Source organism: Polyodon spathula, chromosome 13 (genome assembly GCF_017654505.1).
Source record: "Polyodon spathula isolate WHYD16114869_AA chromosome 13, ASM1765450v1, whole genome shotgun sequence".
Classification (NCBI taxonomy): Eukaryota; Metazoa; Chordata; class Actinopteri; order Acipenseriformes; family Polyodontidae; genus Polyodon; species Polyodon spathula.
In genome coordinates, this window is record NC_054546.1 from 14,281,636 (window position 1) to 14,298,638 (window position 17,003).

The 17,003-nt window shown below is 34.5% G+C and overlaps 2 protein-coding genes across 2 annotated transcripts; both read left to right on the forward strand.

Moving 5' to 3' along the window:
* The first annotated feature begins 994 nt into the window (after positions 1–994).
* On the forward strand, positions 995–7,702 carry ube2d1b (ubiquitin-conjugating enzyme E2D 1b). The gene is made up of 7 exons (XM_041268482.1): positions 995–1,120; positions 2,813–2,876; positions 2,968–2,999; positions 4,844–4,921; positions 5,368–5,473; positions 6,018–6,111; positions 7,372–7,702. Exons 1-7 carry the CDS (start codon positions 1,097–1,099, stop codon positions 7,415–7,417), a joined length of 444 nt encoding a protein of 147 aa, XP_041124416.1. The 5' UTR covers positions 995–1,096; the 3' UTR covers positions 7,418–7,702.
* Positions 7,703–11,085: 3,383 nt separating this feature from the next.
* On the forward strand, positions 11,086–16,835 carry LOC121325960 (transcription factor A, mitochondrial-like). Its single transcript, XM_041269056.1, has 7 exons — positions 11,086–11,305; positions 12,777–12,910; positions 14,181–14,251; positions 15,053–15,202; positions 15,645–15,740; positions 15,999–16,055; positions 16,572–16,835. Exons 1-7 carry the CDS (start codon positions 11,229–11,231, stop codon positions 16,824–16,826), a joined length of 840 nt encoding a protein of 279 aa, XP_041124990.1. The 5' UTR covers positions 11,086–11,228; the 3' UTR covers positions 16,827–16,835.
* Positions 16,836–17,003: the final 168 nt, after the last annotated feature.

Consider the following 17,003-nt stretch of genomic DNA (forward strand, 5'->3'; position numbering starts at 1 on the left):
ATGAGAGGATAACTTCATTTTGACAACATAAAGCAATTGATTCAATATAGGTGTGGGTTGTGTTTTTAGATTTATCGCAAAGGGCAGGTTCATTTTGAATAGCAATAGCACCGTCAATATTCCGAGTAGTAGTGGAGTAGCTAATTTGAAAACGTTGACACTGCAAAAAGGGGGTCAGGCCCAATACCTATCTACAGGCTAAATGTTTTCCTCGCCTAAATTGTATCAACTACTTTTAGTGGTAATCTCAGGTTAGCTAAATAAATAAAAAATACTGTTGTGGTTTATCCTTGTGGTATAGGGTGATACAGTTAATCTTTTAGTTTCCCACCTTACAATGAATTACTGATTTAGGAGTCAGGCGGGAACATGTTGAAATGCAATCATGTTCACTTTCAAGAGAACGGGTCTACACGGTTTATCTTTCATAATGATTGCTATAGAGGATTTTGCAAATCAAGTAAAAGGTGTTTTTATGGCAACCTGAAGTAAGCTGTCACCAAGATATGTTTAACATAGGCACCTTCTACGAAGTAAACTGCTAGCTTTCCAAACGTATGTTATTCAGGTTTCTCTGTACATCCAAAGTAGTGCTAAAAACGTATTATCTATATTGTGTTAAATGTTTATATATTTTATGTATGGTTTAAATTGAATATTATAATTGTAATAATTAATATTTAAATTTAGGATACACATTTATTTAGAATGTCCATAATTATATTTTCACCATATGATATACCCCAAATCTTAAAAAACACAAAAATGAAAAATAAAAAAAAGCATTTTTGTTTTTTAAAAAAACGACATTTACCCTTTAAGAAAGGGATCGCTATGTCAAACTGCAATTCCCAGAATGCATCGGTATTCGTGCTACCCTGAACAAAAAGCGGAAACAAAAGAAATCAAAAATCCTAAAACACACGATTGGTGAGCGACTGAGAGAAAGAGAAAGTGTTTGGCTAATTTTTTTTTTTTTTTTTTTTTTTTTTTTGTGTGTGTGTGTGTGTGTATGTGTATATGTATATGTATAGGAATATCAAAAGCCACGAACAGAAATAGACGTTCATTAGTTTAGTTTGTCCGGCTTGTAGTCATGGCTTTGAAAAGAATACAGAAGGTAAGTAGAGAAGATGTCTATTCTAGACGCAGCATAAATGCAACACAGACTAGTTCAATATAATGGTCGAGTTCCTCGAAACTACACCACAATAAAGGCCTGTACAAAAGGGAGATGTTTAGAGTTGAATACCATATAAATCCATATAGCCACTCTGTATTTTAAACAATGTAACCGGCATTTTTCATCATACTAGTTAAGATGCTTCTTGGGGTAGTGAAGTGGTTCATCTAGCTAAATTAAATAATCCTAAATATACGTTTTCGTCTTTACATGTATCTCGTATTCTAATATTTATTAGAAATAAACTTACCGGTAGTATGTGTTTATCAATAAAGTAAGTGTTATATATGATAGAAAATTATTGAATGTACCGGCAGTATGTAACAAAGGTGAAAATCAGAATTTAGTAAACTAGCAAATGTTATCGTTATTGCCGCAGGTATATTTTAATTTGTTTTGTTTCTGAGGCATTTGCAATGGGGCGATACAATAATGGGGTTAAATCTATTTCTTTCAAGATGGGTTTTATTTTAACTTAATTGCAATGTAGCACTAGCACCATTGTGTATTATGTTGTTTTTTTTGTTTGTTTGTTTTCTTCTCTTTAATATGACTGGCTTGTATTTTCAAATGTAGACAGTCAGCATACAATTAGAATTTAGCTTAGATTGCAGGAAACGATTAATAATTTCGACAGATCAGGAATCATTACCGTCTTCATACAGTATTCTTGATTGTATGTAATCTAGGCCTGCATATGGTTTTCCCAAGATTGGGCCTTACCGAAAAGGACTTGCACAACTACGCTTACACGTGTTGTACTAATACTGTAAAATATAAACTATATAGACGGTGTTAACTGTGTTAATGTTAGAATATATAACTTGCTAGGTCCACTTTTTGGTGTCACGCATCCATTGTAAAATTCAGTGCACCTAGCATTTTTTTTGTTGTTGTTTGTTTTACATTGGTGTTCTATGGGAGGTCTTTTGCTACATCATGACGATGTCAGTATTGTTTGAGCCCCTAATCGAAGGTGGTGGCAGTGGGAATTCAAGGAAAGCAGTCACCAGTATTAAATTAACTTTGCGTAACAGATTATATAACCTTTGATGTGGCGAGGGGAGCGATACCTTTTAATAACATTCTGGCTTCAGGAATTTAGGTGAATATATTAGTCATAATAAATCAGTTCAGTTCAGAGACGCCTGGAATATGCCCAAACTTCTATTCTATGCTATGCTAATGCAGTCTTTGGTTATTATAGGGTATTTCTACATATTGGTCACCCATAAAGTTAAGCACCATAGTGCCAAAGAGGCATTAATGTGTCACCATAATTGACCTGCCAAATTATACCCTTGAAGAGGTTATGTTGTGGCGTAGCTCCTGAATGTTGTTATTTTGGCAGCACAAATATGGTTTCCTCACCATTTATGCTGACCCAATATCCTGTTTCGCACTATGCCCTCACTTCCTTGATTACTATAATGTATGTCTTGAGGCCTATAACTTACTTGATCTACAGTAACAAATACTTCTCTGCAGAATATGCTTAACATCCTATTACATACATTATCCATGAAAGGCACCATAAGGCTTGTGTTTATTTTTCTTTGTTTCCACATTTAAACAGTCAGGTAATTTTATTTACAATCATTTATTTCTTTCTTTATTTTTTCATTTCAGGAGTTAAATGATTTGCAACGGGATCCACCTGCACAGTGCTCAGCAGGTCCAGTGGGCGATGATTGTAAGTGTTGCCTTTGGAATTCTTGTTCATTTTAGTACTACTTGTTTACAGAACTTAATTGTGATACTTGTTTGCTATATTTCTTTTGCAGTGTTTCATTGGCAAGCAACAATAATGGGACCTGTAAGTACATATTTATGTAATAGCCACTTCTCACACAGGACATCAGTTTTATTGGCATACACTTAAGTACTATTTTGCAGCTTACAGATGTGTTTTTGTTGTGCATTTTATTTTCATAATCTTGTCTTTAATTGGTTGATGTAATCTTGCACTGTTTTACAAGAAATCTCACAAGAGTTAAATAATTCTGATATACCATCAGATGACATTCTTACAAAAAAAGAGAAATCCATGAAGTAGAATGCTTCTATCAGACGTCACTTATGCAACATAATTTTGGTAAACTTTGTGTTTTGAAATGGTTGCCTCAGAGTATACAGTTCCAGCACTGAAATATAAAGTGTGGTACTCGGTAGCTTTATCTGAGCTTATACAGTGTTAGTTTTCTTTGACCCATAAAATATATTTTTAGGCAAGCTGTATGCACAACCAGCCAACTTGCAGTTTATTGCACAGATAGTCATAATAGTGAATGGTAGGCACAAGTTTTGAGTAGCCACAAATGTTGGTGACCATTCTAATTAGTTTGCTGTTTTTTTTTTTTTTTTTTTTTTTTTTTTAAATATGAGTACAGTCAGCACTGACATATCCGACCCTATAAAATTTCGTCTTCAATGACGGTTAAACGCGTGTGACGCACATCTGATTATTTCATTTTGGGCCGTTCCAACCCTTATATATTTTTTGTGTTCCCTGAAAAAAGGACAGTACCAAAAATAGATATCTGAATGGACTGTGTTGTAAACTGATAGGCTTCCATTTAGATGTACTGTATTGGTTTTGTTGGTACAGCACTATATTTAACAGAAGTAGTATTCTAATTCAGAATGATATGATTCTGACAATATTGCTTGTCAAAACTGAAGAGACAACATGTTAACTGTAATATAGTACATACTTTTAAATCCGGTACGTATTGTAATGGTATGTAAAATTTCCCATTAACGACCTAACTAGCAAAATGAAATCTTAATGTCATTCATGCACAGAACTGCGTAAAACATGAAAGGCAATGCAATTTAGCAAAACTAAAAGATTTTTTTTTTTTTTTTTTTTTTTTAAGTTTCCAGAATTGAGTATCCAAAGTCAGTATTCCAAATTGCAGAATCTGTTGCTCAGTAGGCCCTAATGTCACAGTTTACTTGCAAATGAAAATGCACAAAGCAAAAATCAGTATCTAAAACTGTTTTATGATTAGCTGTTACGTTACCCTAGAGCTTGTCTCGTTCGCTTTGTTTTTGCTGCGTACAACTGGAGGAAGCGCTGTACACAATACAAAACAGACTGATTTGGCATTAGAGAAAGAAAAAAAAAAAACTCGCCCGACACTGTCTATGAGTCTATTTATTGTAAACTTCTCTACCCGAAACATAGTGACAGATCACCACTGTTTCAGCTTTTTAGGGTAGACCGCCAAATCCCAACACTGGTACAAAGTCGAAAATCCGCAATATATAAGTGCATTACTTATATATATATATATATATATATATATATATATATATATATATATATATATATATATATATATATATATAATGGGGATTAATTTTATTCTTAATACAAGGGTGATAAAATGCGATGGGCTATATCTCAGTAACGGATATCCGAGTGCTGACTGTAGTAATTTTCACATACCCATAGCATGTTTAGGTTGGCAGATTAACTTTATAAAGCATAAGGAGATTAATCTACGTTCTCTCCAGCTGGGTATGTTGTGGAGGTGGTCATGCATACATTTGTGTGTACTTTAGATTTACATTACTGTATCTAGTACCACTTATTGTGATACATTAGGTTAAAAAATGTGTTGTGTATTAATCATTCAAATGTTTGTCTTTTAGAGCGACAGTCCATATCAAGGAGGGGTTTTCTTTCTCACAATCCATTTTCCGACAGATTACCCTTTTAAACCACCAAAGGTTAGTAACCATGTGGATTTAGGTTTTAAATTTTGAAATGTTTTCTTCTAGGGCTGTTCAGTAGTCAGGAGTTTAGCCTAATCTTTAGCCAAGTACTAAATGTTTAAAATTGTGATGAACTGTTGAATCATTGATATTGTGCATGATGACCAAAATAGATGTGGGCATCAGTGTTTATACAGTAGTTTGTGAAGTCAATTTTACGCTGTATGGCTGGGTTCAAACACTGTATCCAAATCGGTACTAATCTTAGGCATCTTTAATGTTAAGTTGGGTAGTCAGGTTAGTTCTGATTGGTGTCTGTAAAACTAGCTGGTAGACTTCTGATCCTAAATATGATGACAATATACAAAGTAGGTTAAACAAAGAATCTACACCCTCCTCGTATCCAGGGGTTCCCAATTACAAAAGGTTCTAACAGCGAGATGCTTGTTTTGTCTTAACAGGTAGCGTTCACAACAAAAATATATCACCCAAACATAAACAGTAATGGAAGTATTTGCCTGGATATTTTGAGATCACAGTGGTCCCCGGCACTAACAGTATCAAAAGGTAAGCCTGTTTAGAGTCTGGTTGTAAATAAAAAAAAAAATAATAAAAAACACCTTTAGGATGAACCCTGTTATGATTCCCATTTTGAAATGGAAACACATGGCTTGTAGTTTTGTTTAGATGTAAAAAATGAAATATGGTGGTCCCTCATGTTTAGTTATTTCAATACTCTTAATAATGTTATGAAATAAATAAGGGTGTCTGTTTATGTAGCACTAACACCCTTTCTTTTGTTCACAGTATAGACATGTTAAAAAGTAAACATGAGGGAACCATCACTATTTTATTTTTCACTTAACACTTTTATAATGGACCATGATTTAAATTATTTGTCTTTCCCTCAATGTGCCATGTTTACATCTCATACAAATCTAAACGTTACAATAGCATACCATTTTTTAAAAATGTTAAAATGTGATCTACATCCTGTTTACAGTTACAAGGGGAAATGGTTTTGAAGACCTACACAAATGCGTTATTATTATTATTATTAATCCTTGTTTTCTATGTTAGTTTTTAACTTGCAACAATTTGTATTTTACAGTTTTATTGTCCATATGTTCTTTGCTTTGTGACCCAAACCCTGACGACCCCTTAGTACCAGACATAGCACACATCTACAAGTCAGATAAAGAAAAGTGAGTATGGTTTTCTTCTTCTACCAGAACTTCTCCATAGTTATGTTTCAGGCTTTGAAGTTCGGAAATTATGGTGTATGTTTGGAGTAACTGATAATTTTTATTTTTTACTTTTTGTAACGGAAAATGTTCAGTCTGCAGCAAAGATACAGGACGTACTCTCAAAGCATTGCTGGAGCTCACCTTTGGCAGTCAAGAAGCCGTTATGTTTATTTAAATTTTTTGCCCCTTTGACATGAAGAATCAGTGATGGTTCTGAAAAAATAAATAATGCCAGTATTTGTTTGCATTGCCCACCTGTGTTAAATGATTGTTTTCTGTATATATATATTTTTTAATTTAAGATGTGTAATGAGTACACTGAAGAATAATTTTCTTTGCCGATCTTTTATATCATTTGAAGTAAGAGAGGCACTTCCTAGACATTGTGTTATGTCTTGGTTTGCAGACTAATGTGATCTGCACTACATTTAAATGGCATTGCCAAGTCAGTGGCATGATAATAAAATTCTATTAGTCCACAAGGATCAACATAAATACAGACTACCAGTTAAATGTGTGTTTGTTAATACTGCAGCTTTTACTACAGTAACTTCAGTTTTAATAGGAATTACTGATCCTTTGATTTTTTTCCTTTTAATTTTTGCAGCTTCTGATTTAATCTCAATTTTATTGTCATTGCTTTACATCCATCAACAGTCATGTATGAATGTAGTCAGTAAAATTTAAAACTAGTTCAAATGTGATTGTACAGCTTTATATAATACTATCCAGAACTTCCTTCAATTAGTCATTGGTATTATGAAAATATTAAGACTGCTTGTTAAAAACGTTTGCTGTGTATTAAAGTATCGGTATACTGCTTAGGTGGTATCTTTTTGCAGACGCTTGTTTTTTCTTCTAAAAAATCTTGGTAAAGGGAACTAATTTAGATGTACTACTCCTCATGAATTGTATGTGTGCCACAGTCACGTTGGAGTCTGGATTGAATGGCACAGCTTGTTCCAGCTAGGATTGAGGTGTGCTCACAGAGCTATGAGGGAAGCTTGCCTGACGACAGCAGGCAGCTGTTACTATGCCATTGTCCCTCACTTTTCAATGATCACTTACATAAAACAAACCATTATATAAAGTGGTATTACTTTTAACTTGCGTAATGTTCCTGTGACATTTTATTAGCATAACTTTTTGTCATGCCAATAAAATGTATATTGTCAGTAAATGCATTAACCTTTTCTCTTATGTCATTTGTTTTTCCAGATACAACAGACTAGCAAGAGAATGGACTCAGAAGTACGCAATGTAAAGAAAACTGAACAGATTTTTAAAGTCACAAAGCACTGTAAATTCTAGAATCTAAAAATAAAATAAAATTAGGTAATATTGTTGAACACAATGTACTGTTAACATATCACTTCAAGGCAATTACCATTAATGAACCAAGATTTAGTATTTTACAGGAAAATTCTCCTATGTCCAAAAATGACATGAGAAAGCTTAGCAGATTTTGTGCATTGTAGACAGACTTTTTTTTTCTTTATTTTAGCACTTCTTGATCACTTAAACCCATTAAAACTAAAATTGTAATGCAGCTTTCTTGCTGTGGTCACCTATATGTTTAAAAAAAAAACACTCATTTAAAATATTTGGTTTTCTTTCCTTTGTTCATCCTGTAGGTCATTTCTAATTCTTTTAGAGATTTTTATTGTATAGTATAAAAGCTATACTGAATCTATTTTTATTATTTTGCATTTAAAAGTAAAAAAAATAAATAAAACTTGTAAAGTTGTTAATTTACTTTTACTTTTGTACATATTAAAATACTCCTAATATATAGATAGCCTGAGTTAAATTTAACAAAACCTGTTAATATGTACATTGACATCACTACTGTAATTTAAGCCATCTAAATGTATTGCTATTTAATTCTAATCTAACAAAATATTAACATAACCTAAAAACAAAAACATGCGCCTGTCTTGCTTTTCCATAACCAGTCCCATTTGTCTCTCCCATAGTATATCTTATTAAAAGTTTGAACGTTATTGCCATTTTCAATGGTATTAATACATCGCATTCACTGTCTATGGATTTTTTTAATGTAAAAATCCAGACAACTGCATGTTTCTATATTTGGGTTCTGTATAGATATTGTCTAGGCAATCATTTCTGGCTAGATGTCTTTTTATTATAGAATCCCTAGTCAATCTAAAAAAAATGATAGTGCTTAATGGGGCAAAGGGAAGGGAGCTGTGGTTCAATACTCAGGGTTCCCATTGATGCAAAGGGTGTCATTTATTTGGATACGGCAGCTGCATAAATTCTTACACATAATACTAAATGGATTCGTTTTTACACCTGACTGGTTGTTTTCTGTTTTAAAGCATGCCTTCCTTGACACCTCTTATAAACCAACTTATTTTCCTAAGTATGGTTCTGTATGTAGATTTTGCATCTTTAAAAGAGAGAGGGAGGGGGTGCTTTCCTGTTATTTAAGGACTCGGTAATTCGCAAGTTTATTTATAGGTTAACCATGTTGACATAAATTCACTTCTATGTAGTACTTAACATTTATGTGCATTCACACAGCAAAATAAAGGAGTAATGTATGTGATTTTTATACATGTATAGAGCTGACCACAGGAAAAAAAACAAAAAAAAAAACTTTTATAGGCTGATTTTACAAATTGCCATTTGGACTAATCTCCTAAAGTAGCTTTGGTAGTCCAGCGTAAGTACTAATTGGGGTCTGTAAAACTAGCTAGTTACATACTTCATTTAGAAAGGTAAAAGGGTCATTGGTATAAAATATATATATATATATATATATATATATATATATATATATATATATATATATATATATATATATATATATATATATATATATAATATATATATATATATATAAACTTTTATGTTTTGCTTCCTGAGTTCTAATAGAACATGAAGTGATTATTTATAACTTTTTACTCTTCCAGCTAGAATCTGGCAGCTTCAAGGAGAGAAAATAAACTGATTGCAAACCTGAACAAGGTGCTGGTGGTCAGCATTGATTTAGAAGAATCCCTGTGAGGGGAGCTTTTAGGTAATTAGTATTCTGCTGCCCCTGTATGGGCTAAGCCACATCTATCGGAGACCATTTGAGGTAGAGACCTTGTATTAGCAAGGTGATATAAACACTAGTATTTGTTACTAAAGGGAAGGGTTACAGCTAAGATGCCTGTTTCAATAATAATCTATTGATAAAGGTAAGTCGGGGACTGGTTTTAAAAGCAGCTTGACGTATGTGATTACTGGATCTTAATTCAGCTTTCAAAATAAGTTCTTACTTTACATGTGGAACATGTATGTTGATGTAATCCAGACTTTGTTTCCCTTTGAATGAGACAAAGCCATTTTATGTAACACAAGAAGTACATGATAAAAGCAAATTAAGTACAATACTTTCAGTGAACTTGTATCGTTGGTTTCACAGACCCCTGATTAACACTAGACTTGGAGTAGTACCTTAATTAAAGTAATATTAGCTAGTGCAGGATTAGTGAGGTCCGTGAAACAAGCCAATAATGTTATGTTGGGAATACAAGGGTTTAATGAGTCAAAGTGATGTCTGGAAAACAAAAAGGCCTATAAGTGAGAAAGCTGTAATGCCAATGAGACGCAAAATAAAACTAGGGGCTGATGTTTTAAAATTAATTATATATTTTAAAATGAATGGTATATTTTTTAGAGCTGCACTAGGTAAGCACCTTGAATTGAAAAGACCACCAATCTGTGGCTATCTAAGAATTACACCTATAAATAAGTGATTTGATCAAGTTGAATTCCCTTGCACTGTAAAATGTTCTAAACGAATAGTTCTCTACAGGGTACAGGTTAAATAAATTAACCACTTAGTCAGTGAGAGATAATTAAATGTTACGTTTATAAGGTCCTATAAAATGAACTTAACCAAATTCTATAGAACATATACATATACCTTGTAGACTATATTCACATGTGTAGATCAGTTTTAAGCCACTTCGAAGCGCTGCTGTGGAAACATCATTCAACAAGGGCAGGAGAGGTACCAATGGTAGGAAACAAGATTTTAGGCAACTACTGCACAGGTTAGGTAGGATCGAAGTGTAACTGTATTGTATGCTTATGAAGCAGCGCAATGAATTACGTACCGTACGCTTGTCGGAAGGCATCCATTAGTTAGGTTATGTTTTTTTTCGGCCCCCCCACAGCCCTTTAATTTGGATTGATCCAGTCATAACATTGCAGGAGCTTTGTGTGGATTATTTTACAGTGTACACTAAATTACAGTAATTTAATTTATACTTTCAAATAAATAACAGCTATTTAATTTTTGTGGGCATCAATACACTTTTAAAACTGGCTAATTCCCTCTAAAATGTTTCAATAAACACTGCTGAATGGCAGCTCCGTAAAAGTAGCGTCAGGGTTGCCAATGCCAGATTTCTGCAGAGTTTATAGCCCAAAGTCACTTTAAAAATAGCCCAATTATTTGTTTTAACTAAAAGCAAGCTTATTATTAACACGTACTCCTATGCATAAAAAACCAATCAAAAGTTTCGTAAGAAAAGTTACCTGGTATGAATTTGATAAAAATTACAAGCTCCAGTATAGCTCAATTACACATCACTATCAACAAATTATTACGGAAAATCTGACGGGACAAATCAACATTCATACCAGACCAGCAACATAATTACATTGTGATCCCTTTATTGAAATACTAATGCTAATCCCAAACAATATTGCAAACACGAAAACAGTTCAATGTTTTAAAGTTACAACACTAATCTAATTACATGATCAACCTGCGACTCCGCCCGCGGCTGGTTTTTGAAGTAGCCCAATGCCGCGGGAAAGCCACAGACCTGGCAACTCTGAGCAGCGTGTGCAGTGGCAGAAACGCTGAAACGCTGAAAGTGCTGCAGTCAATGTGCAGTTAGACAAGGGGCTGTGTGACCTTCCCCCACAATGCATCTGGACCATAACAGTTCCCAGCGCCTAAACTTGACTGACGTGACACAGGCATGCATTAAAGCTGGGGAAGAGCTTGTTCTTTGTTATTTTTTTATTATAAATATATTTCTTCAAAGATGACCACTTTAATTTCATGTGGTGCTGGATTTTTTGCGAAAGCTTTGGGGCTCCAAAGTAGTCGATTTCTTGCAAGGTAAGGAAGACAGTATGCTATATTAATGCTCGTGCAGATGGTCTTGCATGAGCAAAACGACTTTGAGCCACTGATTGAGACCCAGGGCCTGAGTATATTTACCGACGTGCCACATTTCATTTTGTTTATATATTCTATTAATGTTGGGAATTATAACTGTATAATTACAGTAAATTACTGAGATTAGACTAATGAATATTTTAATGACCCAATTGATACATAATTATTTAGGTATGCAAAGTATATTGGATTTTTAGGTGTTTATATTACTTTTTATTATTTATTAACACGTGTTTGTTCCGGTTGCAGTTTACTTGTAATCAATATAGACTAGTCACAGTGCAGCGAAATACAGTTACATGTTGTGTCAAGTCGTTGATTGTTGATACCCGTTTCCAAGTTGTTACTATGGGAATTGGCAAGACATATTTAATTTTTTTAAATCTTACACAACTATTCCGTTTTTACAAGTGACATTACTGAACAGGTTGCTTATCGACCCGATTGCATGCTGTAACTGATGCGAGAAAGGTGGTAGGAAGATTACGATCCACCCATGTTAGGAGAATTATTTAGGTGACACAGAATAAAGTTTAGAAAAAGGGTAGTTTTATATTATTGCAATCTATTTAGGCAATCTATGAGTTTAAGAAAGATACATGATGTATGATTTAAATACTTCATAGACTTGCAAAGTTGGTTTAACAGACCTTGATCATTTGCAGTAATTGTGGACAATCATACTTAAGTGTAAAATAAGGTAGTCCAAGATTAGTGTTTATCAGGGTCAGTGAAACCGACCAGCAGACTACCACACCCACCAAATTTTAAACCATTTTATCTGTGGTTTAGACAGCCATAAGAATAACACATTGATGTGTCACTATTTTTAAAAAGTTGAATGAATTTTGTAAATCATCTCTGTCTCAAAGTATTTATATAAAGAATCACACTTTACGACCAAAATCCACTATTGATTCCAGAATTCAGCCCTCACTGTAGGGGAGTTCTATCTAAAATATATAACTTTTTTTTTATTGCCTCTGCATTACCCTTCCCTGTCTCCACTTAAGACCCTGTGGGAACAATACTGAATGTTTGATTCATATCTGAGCATTCCTCTATTGTTTATGCTCCACATAGGCAGATACAGATTTTGCATTGCCAGCCACATTAGCTCAAAGGACAGTTGAATTGACCCTGAACTGGATTTAACTTGTGAGAGATGCAAACTTGCACCTGCTTCTCTCATCCATCTGTTCTGGTCTTGGTCCTGATTGGCTCCCTTGTGGACCTCTGACCTTGAGACCTTCCCTCAGACCTGGCAAGTGCCCATTGATCCCACCCTGCTCATTGCATGTTTGGTATAGTACCCAGTGACACTCCTCCCAGCGATACTATTTTCACAGGGAGGCTTTATTTGTAAACTCATGTATAAAATAACTTATATATTTATTTATTTTGATTTAAGGTGTACCTGTGTGTGCCCAACAGTGAGAGGGGTTTCTTTCAGCACAAGCTCAGGGGGACCTCCAAAAAGGCCACTGACTGGTTATCTTCGATATGCAGTTCACCAGTGGCCTACAGTGGCAAAACAGTATCCAGGTAAAATACCAGTTGCAAATGCTTTAAAATATATACATTTTAGCAACTAAGATATTTTATAATACAGCTGCACTCCACTTATAACTAAGGTGACCATATGGCTCTGTGTTTAGTTGTACAGTTTTCAACTCGCAACCCAATGCATTCTGGTAAGTGTAGTCCTGCTTCTGTTAAAGGAAAGAGTGTTACCTGAGACAGGTAAAACATACCAGAATGCATTGGGTTGTGAGTTGAAATGCCTGAACTGTCCCTCTGAACACAGAGCCATATGGTCACATTACTTGTAACAGACTCCAAGGGACAATGGAAATCAGTCCTTTTTAAACAAAGTATGTAGTAAACACAATTCGAAATGCAGTTTGTAACTGCGAATACAAGTACTTTTAAATATAAACAATACAAGCAGCTTAACTGCCAAAGAACGGGAGTTTATTATTTGTACAAAACACATCCGTGTGCTGTACAGTGTAATAAGTAGTACCATTTTACGAATTTTTGCTAAATGTAATACAAAATTGTATGTTATATGATTAAACTGTACAATAGCTGTGCCAACAAAAATATAGTAGAATACAAGTAAACAACTGTTTTTCCTGTTTAACATCATAAATGTTGCCGTGACTGTCATTTACTGTCCCTGATGTACCTTATTTGCGCAAAATATCTACCTGTGGAACAGGAAAACTGTACGTATTAAATGGTACCATATGTATTATACGGTATGTATTAAATGCAAAAGACCTGCATGTGGAACAGAATAAACTACTTGCTTCCTCAATACGTTGTAAACAAAATGGATCCTGTTGGAACAAAGTTCTAAGTGGAGTGCACCGGTATTAGCTTTTTTAAAACCTACATTGGTTAGAAAAATAAAGTTGTCGTTATGCATGTTTTAGTGATGTGATTTTTTTTTTTTTTTTTTTTTTTGTTCATTAATGTATGTAGATTTTGATTACTGTTAACACTTCTTGTTACATGTAATTTTTCAAAATGATGTATGCTACTGTAGTTCTCAATTATATTAAGTAATCATATGTAAAATAATTTATTAGGGCTGTGTCATAAGAAAAACTTGTGGCAATTAATTGTTGTTTCTTATGTCTACTGACAGTACAGTGAGTTCAGTGAGTGTACAATCTCAATATTATAAAAAAGACTTGACACTTGTGTCCCATCAGTTCATTTTATCTGTTGGGTTACATGCAAATGAGTTCTTGCAATTTATCTCCAAACCAGAGACCATATTTATATATTAATGTCTGTCATATAGATGTGAGGATTGTGGAAATAACTAAAAAGATTGCACAAGAGTGGAGATTGCTGTCACCTGAACAAAAAAAGGTAAGGAAATGTTTTGTCACGTAGTTAAGATTTCAAATGTTTGCATGATGTTTGCCATCACTGTGAGTGGTTCTGGGGTCTCATCAGCTGGTCTGAACAGTGGTGGATCTAAATACCACGATTGATTAAATCTTTAAAAGAAAACTTTAAGAAAACCGGCATCTGTGTGTGGTATTAAGATCTACTGCAGTTTGGATGAATTGAATAGACACCACTATTACTGTATTATTTTCTCTATATGTGGCTTTATCTAGCTTTGAGCTTTTTGGCTATCCTAGCTCTTGGGGCTGAACACTTTTTCATTTCAGTCAAAAAAGCAATTACATTTGAAGCTGGTCGCTGATGGTATTGGTTGTAGATTTTCCATCTGTCACTGTTTTAGATCAATTTAATAGAACATTTTGTCCCCATGCTTGAAATCAATTACATTTATCAGGAAACCCATAATTACAGCAGTACATTATCTTATTGTGCTCTTTAAAAGCTATTTATATTCTGTCTTTGCTATGTAACCCTGTGAAATTATATAGTGTTTACTTCTTATAACCTGAGCCATAGTTAAAAGTGTTGTGTTGTGTCTTATAACCAGACTGCAAGTGCTAGAGAAATGGCACACTAGGGGTAAGCAGGGCTAGGCTCTAACTTGATCTAAGTGGTTCTGTGTTACAGTAACAGAGGCTCCCATATAAGAAGGGAGCTCTGAACAGTATATTGTTGTGTATCAAAGTTGTGTATTATTTAGTCTTGTTAAAGAGTATCTTAAGGATTTAAAAAAAATAATGTGTATATATCTAATTGCAGCCATATCAGGAGGCTGCACTTGCAGCAAGGGAGGTATATAAAGAAGAAATGACAAAATTCAAAGAACAGCTAACGCTTGCCCAGGCAGCAGCATTGAAAGACGAGAAGCGGCAGAAACTAGTCAGGAGAAGAGCAATAAGGAAGAAGCGGGTGAGCACTGATGAATTAAAATAGAAATCTATATTATAGTTGCCTTTATGATACAGATAAAAAAAAAATATATATATATGTTTGGAATGCCAGTCCTGCAGCAGCATCAGTGTCCTTTTAGTGCTTTTAATCAATTGTCTACTGCAACATTTTATCCATATTTTTTGCTGAAGTAGCTACATGTCTTTTATAGATAGAAACCATTATTGACTGTCAAAATATCTGTGTTGTCCTGACATAAAGAGTAGGGGGGGTGCTTTGTGCCATAACTTTCCGGACATTGATTCCAATGGCCTCTGTCAATTGAACTCTAGACCAGATACTTCAAGTTTTCAGCCCCCCTCCCTCTCCATCTTTGAGAATCAAGAGCATCTTCAAATGTTCTGTTATTCTATCAAATATAATTTGGAACAGATGTTGTCTATGTTCTGTAATCTTACAGGAGCTTACAATGTTAGGCAAGCCCAAACGACCAAGATCTGCATTTAACATCTTCATGTCTGAACACTTTCAAGAAGCTACAGGAGAATCAATGCAGGTAAGTGAGAGTCATTAATACATCTATGCTCTGTGAGCGTGGGAATAGAAGCTGCAAACTCGTGTTCTTTGAATATTTTCCCAAAATGTTAGCTGGTTGCTCGCATTTATTTTACATCAGTGTTTTACAATTCTGTGCTTCAAGAGGTAAGAAGCAGTGATTTCAAAGACATTGAAATGTAAGATGAATCAGCATGCTACATAAGCTTGAATCCATTACTTATGAGAATGTGATGTGCATGTCCTTCTGTTTCTTTAGGCCAAGATGAAGAACTTGCTCGAAGACTGGAGCAAACTGCATACTGCACAAAAAGAGGTAAATGATACCATTAAAGAAGTCGTCATTTTGGGGGGAAATTTGCAGTTAAGGAATGTGATCAACTGTTTGAGTTATTTGAAACTTTACACACATTGGGGTCACTTTTAATGATCTAAACAGTTTAATACTCTGTAGTAACCCTGCTGGTGTTTCCCCCAGGTTCGACTTCATTTTGTTACATACAGTAAAATGTATGGTGAAGTCCACAAACCCTTGTGAAAGTATTATGATTATTATGAAGTTTTATTTAGATAATTAAAATAGAACCAGTTATGTGGTACAGACATTTTTTTTTCTTTAAAATCCTTCTAAGCCATTGCATGTTGTTTACTGCCATTAGTGCAGTTAATCTGTACTTGATGTATGCCCTTCAGAGGGTTTACCATATTCAACATTGTTCTATTGCACTAAACACTTCACATTTTTTTTTTATTGTGTGTTTCTGTTCTAAGATGTTGTGGTATTATAATACAATTGACATGGAAATAAATGACCCATCTCTTTTTAACCTAGGTCTACATGCAACTTGCAGAAGACGATAAAATCCGGTATAAAAATGAAATTAAGTCGTGGGAAGAACACATGGTTGAGGTGGGGCGTGAAGACCTCATTCGCAACAGGAAGAAGACGAAACCCAAGAAGTCGGTAAAAGCAAAAGGAAATAAAACCAAGATCAAAGTGGTTTCAGAAAGCAAAGGCACTGAAACGCCTGCAAGCACACCTGGTACTAGAGAGTCAACCAGCAGGGCTAACAAGACTGAGGAGTAACAGTGAAGAGCGTGGATTCTGCAGATTTCAGTATCCCTCCAGATACATACTGTATTTAAACCTTGTGTATATATTGTTAGCACTTACTGTGCTGGGAGGAGTAAATGATCCTCAAGAAGCTGTGAAACAAGCTACTTGCTGAACCAGAAGGTCCCTTGCCTGTTGCAAGTCGTGCTT